The sequence below is a fragment of the Rana temporaria genome, chromosome 5 (assembly GCF_905171775.1).
Source record: "Rana temporaria chromosome 5, aRanTem1.1, whole genome shotgun sequence".
Lineage (NCBI taxonomy): Eukaryota > Metazoa > Chordata > Amphibia > Anura > Ranidae > Rana > Rana temporaria.
In genome coordinates, this window is record NC_053493.1 from 14,106,564 (window position 1) to 14,116,300 (window position 9,737).

At 50.7% G+C, this 9,737-nt stretch overlaps 1 protein-coding gene across 1 annotated transcript in view; it reads right to left on the bottom strand.

Moving 5' to 3' along the window:
- LOC120939823 (5-beta-cholestane-3-alpha,7-alpha-diol 12-alpha-hydroxylase) overlaps positions 1–7,846 on the bottom strand; it is an 8,902-nt gene extending 1,056 nt beyond the window's left edge. The window contains exons 1-2 of the mRNA XM_040352200.1: positions 7,746–7,846; positions 1–593 (exon numbers count right to left, since the gene is read on the bottom strand). The exon at positions 1–593 is cut by the window's left edge and continues 1,056 nt beyond it. Of these exons, the coding sequence (XP_040208134.1) occupies positions 1–585 (585 nt within the window). The 5' untranslated portion in view covers positions 586–593; positions 7,746–7,846. The remainder of the gene's footprint in view (positions 594–7,745) is intronic.
- Between the last annotated feature and the right edge of the window lie 1,891 nt (positions 7,847–9,737).

A 9,737-nucleotide genomic window follows, 5' to 3' on the forward strand; every position in this document is an offset into this window, starting at 1 on the left:
ATCGCCCTTACTTTTTGGTGTCTCATTTCCAAATAAAGCCAGGTAGCCGGCTCGGAAGACGATGTTGTAACTGTAATTGAAAAGCCCGTCTTGATGCCATTTTTTTTCACCATTTCCGGCACCGACATTATGAAGCATCAAGTTTTGGAGGTTGTCCATCATAGCTTGAGTCATAAGCACAAGGCCATCGCCCATGAGGTGCTTTGTGCTGGCTTTCTCCAGCATCTTGTGGTCATTGGCCATAGACTGGTAGCCGAACACCCTGGCCACCAACTCTGCCGCAAACTGCTGAAAGTCCAGCCTTTTGGCTTCCTTAATGATGGGACCAAAGGAGAGTGGATCTGTCACGAAGGTGAAGTAATAGCCCGCGATCTGAACTGTGAAGATGTCTCCATGTTTCTTCTGCATCCTCTGCAAGAAGGCAGCCGTGTTGTTACGGAACTCAAGAGCGTATCCCAACCATGGGATGGATCCTTTGTCTAACGGCGGCTCGTTGGGTTTTCGCTTCCGAAACGCTCCCAACATGTAGAGGCCTCCAAGGACAGAGGCCAGTAAAGCCAGGAGGATCGGGAGGAAGAGAGCCATCTTGGAGGCTGCAAAAGAGAACACAGTATATTATATTTTCATCCAATTAGAAAATAGGACATTGTATGGGAGGTTTACAAATAAAAGCGAAATGTTAAAGCTCAACTCCAAGAACACAGATGCAATACATACATGGGAGCGGTTTTACCTGCCAAAGAATTTGTATTTTTGTCCATCCACTCCTGAGATTTACACACAGGCCTGGATTTACTCCCGTTGTCGCCCCAAGGGCAGGTCCTTTAATGCCACCCCGCCCCCCCCCCCCCCACACACACACACACATACACACACACACACACTAGGGTGACCACATTTCCAAACTACCATTCAGGGACACCCCCTTCCCAAAAATCCACTTGTGGTGTACCGAATCACAGCACAGTGATTGGACACAAGAGGTGGGATTTATGATTTCTCCAATCACAACCGGGGGGCGGGGACTGTGCTCCTTTAGGCATTCACAGCCTTTTGGAGGCATTAGTTGGGCTTGGGGGGTGGCTGTGTCAGTTTCAATCCGGCACACTGTATTGTCCTGGAATGAAGGTGCCCGGGACAGACCTGCAAAATGCGGGACTGTCCCGGGCAATCCGGTGTATTGTCCTCAATGTTCCACTGTGGGGGAAGTTCCTTCACTGACTGCGCAGGCGCAAACTTCCCGACGGAAATCCCCGAAATCCCCGAACCTAGCCCGGCATCCAGGCTCATTCTTTAACATCCCCGTGGATTGGAGGATGTTAAAAAAAGAGCCAGGAGGCCGAGCGAGCGAAGCGAGCCGTCCGAGCGCAGCGAGGACATGAGGCCGACTGGCCACTTTCCTCTAAGTCCACGTCGCCCTGGATGCCGGCCGCCGTTCGGGGATTTCCGTCAGAAAGTTTGCACCTGCGCAGTGCTTGAAGGAACTTTCCCGATAGCTGGAACCAGCTCAGCGCATCAGTTTGCACATGCGCTGGAACTTCCAGGACACCTGGAACCAGCACGGCAGATCACCGGGACACATGGTCACCCTAACACACACACACCACACCACCATTCTTGTCCTTTATTGATGACTGCTACAATAGATCAATTAAAAACATAGGCAGAGAACACTGAAAATAACTGTGCCCACTAATTGCAGCCTCTGTGCCCATGAATGCAGCCTCTGTGCCCACTAATTGCAGCCTCTGTGCCCATGAATGCAGCCTCTGTGCCCACTAATTGCAGCCTCTGTGCCTATGAATGCAGCCTCTGTGCCCATGAATGCAGCCTCTGTGCCCATGAATGCAGCCTCTGTGCCCATGAATGCAGCCTCTGTGCCCATGAATACAGCCTCTGTGCCCACTAATTGCAGCCTCTGTGCCTATGAATGCAGCCTCTGTGCCCATGAATGCAGCCTCTGTGCCCATGAATGCAGCCTCTGTGCCCACTAATTGCAGCCTCTGTGCCCACTAATGGATAACACGCAGCGCTCCCCTCCCTCTGTCCTTCGGCGCTCGGATGTCACGGAGCTGCGTCTGTGTGCAAGGTCCTGCCCCACCCCCCCCCCCAGACCAGCTTGTGTGATAGGCGGAACACTGATACAATCTACTATCACACGAGCTGGTCTAGGGGGGGGGGGGGCGGGACCTTGCACACAGACGCAGCTCCTTGAAACATCCGAGCGCCGGAGGACAGAGGGAGGGGAGTGCGCCGCCCCTGCACCCACTGCCACCCCAAGTTGGCCCTGTTTACACATCACAGCCCTAGTCTATTCTCCACTGTAATTTTAACTTTACTTTTAGCATAGCTCCCAACCGTCCCTGATTTAGAGGGAATATCCACGATTCGGCGCACACGCGCCCCTAGTGGCTGCTTAGAGAGCCGACGTTATACTACGGGCTCTCGCGCAGGGGAGCCGACCTGCCGCCGTAGAACTGCGGCGGCTGGTCGGCAAGTAGTTAACCACTTCAGCCCCGGAAGAATTTACCGCCTTCCTGGCCAGAGCACTTTTTGCCATTTGCCACATTTTGCGTCGCTTTAACTGACAATTGCGCGGTCGTGCGACGTGGCACCCAAACAAAACTTTGTCCTTTTTTCCCCACAAATAGAGCTTTCTTTTGGTGGTATTTGATCACCTCTGCGGTTTAAATTTTATGCTTTTTTAATAAACAAAAATAGAGCGACAATTTTGAAAAAAATTCAATATTTTTTCCTTTTTGCTATAATAAATATCCCTCAAAAATATATAAAAAAATATATATTAGGCCGATACGTATTCTTCTACCTATTTTTAGTAAAAAAAAAATCGCAATAAGCGTTTATCGATTGGTTTGCGCAACATTTATAGCGTTTACAAAATAGGGGATAGTTTTATTGCATTTTTATTAATTTTTTTTTACTACTAATGGCGGCGATCAGCGATTTTTTTCGTGACTGCGACATTATGGCGGACACATCGGACAATTTTGACACATTTTTGGGACCATTGTCATTTTCACAGCAAAAAATGCTATAAAAATGCACTGTTTACTGTGAAAATGACAATTGCAGTTTGGGAGTTAACCACTAGGGGGCGCTGTAGGGGTAAAGTGTGACCTCATCTGTGTTTCTAACTGTAGGGGGGCGGGGCTGGACGTGTGACGTCATATATCGTGTTTCCCTATATCAGGGAACACACGATCCATGAAGCTGCCACAGTGAAGAACGGGGAAGCTGTGTTTACACACGGCTCTCCCCGTTCTTCAGCTCCTGGGACCGATCGCGGGACTCCGGCGGCGATCGGGTCCGTGGGTCCCACGACCGTGGTCACGGAGCTTCGGACCGGGTCGCGGGCGCGCGCCCGCGACCCACGGCTGGGCACTTAAAGAGGACGTACAGGTACGTGCTTGTGCCCAGCCGTGCCATTCTGCCGACGTATATGTGCAGGAGGCGGTCCTTAAGTGGTTAAAGCGACGCAGTGCCGAATCGCAAAAAGTGGCCCGGCCATTGGGCAGCCAAATGGTCCGGGGCTGAAGCGGTTAAAGCTGAACACCACATGCGCCCACGGGTGGCAATTTCTATGCTGAGGAGCGTGGTCACTGTATGCTCCCAGCAGAGTGACAAAGCTGAGAGCTCTTACGGGGTTGATTTACTACAAACAAATAGACTGTGTACTCTGCAAGTGCAGTTGCTCCAGAGATTAGTAAATGAGGTGAAACTTCACTTTGCAAAGAATATCCAATCACATGCAAGGAAAAAAAAAAGGGGGGGGGGAGAAACATTTTTGCTTGCACATGATTGGATGATGGAAGTCAGCAGAGCTTCTGCTCATTTACTCAGCTCTGGAGCAACTGCACTTGCAAAGTGCACAGTCTGGGCCAGATTCACATAGGTTAGCGGATCTATAGATCCGCCGCCGCAAGTTTTTGAGGCAAGTGGGTAATTCACAAAACACTTACCTCAAAACTTGCGGCGGCGTATCGTAAATCCCACGGCGGAATTCAAATTCCGCGGCTAGGGGTTGTGTACTATTCAAATCAGGCGCGTTCCCGCGCCGATCAAATAGCGCATGCGCCGTCCGCGAATTTTCCCGCCGTGCATTGCTCCCAATGACGTCGCTAGGACGTCATTGGTTTCGGCGTGAGCGTAACTTGCGTCCAGCGCTTTTGTGAATCGACGTACGCAAACGACGTAAAATTTAAAAAAAATTGACGCGGGAACGACGGCCATACTTAAAATTGGCTGCACCTCATAGAAGCAGGGGTAAGTATACTCCGGGAAAACGCTTACGTAAACGACGTAAAGTGACTGCGTCTGGCCCGCGTACGTTCGTTAATTGGCGTATCTCGCTGATTTACATATTCTCGGCGTAAATCAGCGAGAACGCCCCCCGCGGCCATTTTAAAAATGCAGTTAAGATCCGACGGTGTAACACAGTTACACCTGTCGGATCTTAGGCATATCTATGCGTAACTGATTCTATGAATCGGTCGCATAGATACGACCGACGCAACTCTGAGATACGACGGCGTATCAGGAGATACACCGTCGTATCTCTCTCTGAATCTGGCCCTCTGTCTTTAGTAAATCAACCCCTACTGCATTTTGGCTACCAGATGGCGCTAAAGATACAGGCACTGGCCCAGATTCAGGTACATTTGCGCTTTATTTGCTGAGGCACAGGGCAACGATTTTGCCCTGCGCCCCCGCAAATATTTTGCGCTGCCCTCGAATTCACGGAGCGGTAGCTACGTAAATTGCGAGGGCGCGCCGGCAAAATTGCCTGGCGTAAGCGCGCGCAATGTAAATGATCCTGCGGGAATCATTTAAATTAGGCGCGCTCCCGCGCCGAGCGTAGAGCGCATGCTCCGTCGGGAAACTTTCCCGTCGTGCATTGCGGCAAATGACGTCGCAAGGACGCCATTTGCTTCAAAGTGAACGTGAATGGCGTCCAGCGGCATTCACGATTCACTTACGCAAACGACGTAGATTTTAAATATCGCGACGCGGGAACGTGGGTATCCTATAGCATTGGCTGCGCCTGCTATTAGGATGTGTAACCTTACGCGAAACCCGACGTACGCAAACTACGTAATTTGCGTACGCAGGGCTCGCGCAAAAATGTCTCTAGATATATTATGTATCTATATTCCAGTGTTCTGGGGTAATAATAGGTTTCCTTTTCTGAACAGATATTTGGATTCCTCATGAAAGAGGAATATAGGAGGAGAGGGATTTCCTGGCCTGGGTATGGAATGTGCGCTATTTGTATTCTTCATGGTCGATTGCTTCCTGCCTGCTCCATAAGGAAGCGCAGTACGGGAGCCGCGACATTCTCCATCATACACTCCCATTTAACCCCCTTCAATACCGGGGCACTTTCACCCCCTTCCTGCCCAGGACAATTTCCACCCCCCTCTCTCTCTCTCACCTTCTCCAAAAAAAGATGAGGGGGGGGGGATGTAGTCTCGGGGGTTGATGGGGAATTTGGCGGCCGGTTATTGGTCAAGTGAATGTGCAGTGCCCCTTGCCACCCATAGCCTGCCACCAGATGCAGTGCCCCTTGCCACCCATAGCCTGCCACCAGATGCAGTGCCCCTTGTCACCCATAGCCTGCCACCAGATGCAGTGCCCCTTGCCACCCATAGCCTGCCACCAGATGCAGTGCCCCTTGTCACCCATAGCCTGCCACCAGATGCAGTGCCCCTTGCCACCCATAGCCTGCCACCAGATGCAGTGCCCCTTGTCACCCATAGCCTGCCACCAGATGCAGTGCCCCTTGTCACCCATAGCCTGCCACCAGATGCAGTGCCCCTTGCCACCCATAGCCTGCCACCAGATGCAGTGCCCCTTGTCACCCATAGCCTGCCACCAGATGCAGTGCCCCTTGCCACCCATAGCCGGCCACGAGATGCAGTGCTGCTGTCACTCCCTCTGCATGAGCCGCGTGCGTAGAAGGAAAAGAAGTGGCGTCACTATCTGGAGAGTGAAGATCACACCGGTCCCTGCTGCTGGGTGCCGGAGAAGGAGGAGTCGCCGAGGTGGGCGGGGACAGCAGTGCTGCACTAGGTGCAGGCCTCGCGCCTGACCTCACTATCTGAGAGTAAATGGTCGCTGGTTGCAAGGTGCCAGGCAGCGCCGGCCCTAGCAACCAGTTCCGGAAATGCAGTTATTAGTTAGTAGGGGGTGGCTGTGTCCTCTATTTCATTCTGGGACATTGTATTGTATTGTCCCGGAATGAAGATGCCCGCAGCTACACCCGTCATCCCGATACAACCACATGAAGTACAATGACGTACCCAGTACATGATTTGGTGGCAAGTCAGGGCAAAATAGGCAGCTGCCCTGGGCCCTGTCATTGTCGTGGGGCCCAAAGCTGCTGCCTCATACATGCCCAGCTATCCCAGTTTAAATTCCCTTGTCCCTTGAAGTTTTAGTCATGTGATGTGTCCTGATATCTCAGTGTGAAGTGCTGCTACCAATGCTGCCCATTCACGGACGACGTAACGACGTAATACGCAAACGACGTAACTTTTTCAAATTTCGACGCGGGAACGAAGGCCATACTTAACATTGGTACGCCGCACTTATGCCTCATATAGCAGGGGCAACTATACGCCGGGAAAAGCTTAACGTAAACGTCGTAACTTTACTGCGTCGGCTGTGCGTACATTCGGGAATTTGCGTATCTAGCTAATTTGCATACTCAATGCGGAATTCGACGGAAGCGCCACCTAGCGGTCCAAAAAAAAATGCAGTTAAGATCCGACGGCATAAGAGACTTACGCCTGTCGGATCTAATGGATATCTATGCGTAACTGATTCTAAGAATCAGGCGCATAGATACGACGGGTCGGATTAGGACTTACGACGGCGTACATTGCGCTGCGCCGTCGTAAGTCCTTTCAGAATCTGGCCCATTGTTCTCAGCACCGCTACAATCCCACTTTCCTCCGCTATCTCTGTACATTTTTTCCAAAATTGTCGCTCTATTTTTGTTTATAGCGCAAGAAATAAAAACCGCAGAGGTGATCAAATACCACCAAAAGAAAGCTCTATTTGTGGGGGAAAAAAGGACGCCAATTTTGTTTGGGAACCACGTCGCACGACCGCGCAATTGTCAGTTAAAGCGACGCAGTGCCGAATCGCAAAAAAATAAAAACCGCAGAGGTGATCAAATACCACCAAATGAAAGCTCTATTTGTGGGGGGGGGGGATGCACAATTGTCAGTTGAAGCGACGCAGTGGCGAATCGCAAAAGACAAAAAAAATGGCACCTGTGCAAAATACTGGAAAAGCCTGAAAACATGGGTACAATGTCGCACGACAGCGCAGTTAAAGCGACGCAATGCCGTATCGCAAAGAAAATTGGCCCCGGTCATCCAGCAGCCAAATCTTTCGGGGCTAAAGTGGTTAAGGCAGTGAAACTGATCAAATCACCTGTGCAAAATAATGGAAAAGCTTGAAAACATGACCTGTTGGGGGCGCCTTGAGAACCCCGATGCACCGATGGGAAGCGCTCCGTAGATTATAACGGTAACTGATTTTCATGCGCGTTTAGCGAGCTTGTAATCCTGCGTTGTAAATGCGACGGCGCGAATGAAGCTCCTCAGTGAACCGCGGCACAAAGTACGGGACGCGATCGTTATAAATTGATTGGATAAGACACAAAGTAACCCAATCGCACTCACAGCAAGCAGAAGAAGAGAAGAAGGGAGAATTACCTGCGACTGCCAGCGAAGTCCCAGCTACTCTGAGCCTGGCACAGTGACAGCCTAGTGTTATTGTGCAGAAGCCCCTCCCCTTCTTATCTTGGCTGCAAACTGCTTAACCCCTTCCTTATCCACTCCGCTCAGCAATAAAAAAAACATTACAACAGTACAGGCGGCCCCCCTGCTCGGCCCCCTCCTATAACCCGTCTTTGCAGCGCAGGGAAGGGCGACGCATGTCAAACAAAAACCAGAAAGAAAATTCCCGACTTTGCTTACCGACCAAATTCTAAAGTCCAAAGACTAATGCTGCTAGGTGGCAAAAAGACCAGGGACAGGGAGGGGGGGGAGGGGGGTGCAACTTACCTGACACACATACCCTGACCTGCGCGCACGTGCGTGTGTGTCAGTACACAGACATGTAAGTCAGTGTGTATGTATGTCAGTTACACATTCCATGAGATCAGCATGTAAGGAAGTTCTTAGCATGTCTTTCAGGGTTGTTCCTGAGACTTGACCTACATACACCACTGACCAGACCTACTGACACTGACCTGACCTACTGACACTGACCTGACCTGTCCTACATACACTGACCTGACCTGACCTACATACACTGACCTGTCCTACATACACTGACCTGACCTGACCTACATACACTGACCTGTCCTACATACACTGACCTGTCCTACATACACTGACCTGTCCTACATACACTGACCTGACCTGTCCTTCATACACTGACCTGACCTGTCCTACATACACTGACCTGTCCTTCATACACTGACCTGTCCTACATACACTGACACTGACCTGTCCTACATACACTGACCTGTCCTACATACACTGACCTGACCTGTCCTTCATACACTGACCTGACCTGTCCTACATACACTGACACTGACCTGTCCTACATACACTGACACTGACCTGTCCTACATACACTGACCTGTCCTACATACACTGACACTGACCTGTCCTACATACACTGACCTGACCTGTCCTACATACACTGACCTGTCCTACATACACTGACCTGACCTACATACACTGACACTGACCTGTCCTACATACACTGACCTGGCCTGACCTACTGACACTGACCTGTCCTACATACACTGACCTGACCTGTCCTACATACACTGACCTGGCCTGACCTACTGACACTGACCTGACCTACATACACTGACCTGACCTGTCCTACATACACTGACCTGACCTGTCCTACATACACTGACCTGACCTGACCTACATACACTGACCTGTCCTACATACACTGACCTGTCCTTCATACACTGACACTGACCTGTCCTACATACACTGACCTGACCTGTCCTACATACACTGACCTGTCCTACATACACTGACCTGTCCTTCATACACTGACCTGTCCTACATACACTGACACTGACCTGTCCTTCATACACTGACCTGTCCTGACCTGTCCTACATACACTGACCTGTCCTACATACACTGACACTGACCTGTCCTACATACACTGACCTGACCTGTCCTTCATACACTGACCTGTCCTGTCCTTCATACACTGACCTGTCCTACATACACTGACACTGACCTGTCCTTCATACACTGACCTGTCCTGACCTGTCCTACATACACTGACCTGTCCTACATACACTGACCTGACCTGTCCTACATACACTGACACTGACCTGTCCTTCATACACTGACCTGTCCTACATACACTGACACTGACCTGTCCTACATACTCTGACACTGACCTGTCCTACATACACTGACACTGACCTGTCCTACATACACTGACCTGACCTACATACACTGACACTGACCTGTCCTTCATACACTGACCTGTCCTGACCTGTCCTACTGACACTGACCTGTCCTACATACACTGACCTGACCTGTCCTTCATACACTGACCTGTCCTGACCTGTCCTACATACACTGACACTGACCTGTCCTTCATACACTGACCTGTCCTACATACACTGACCTGTCCTACATACACTGACCTGTCCTACATA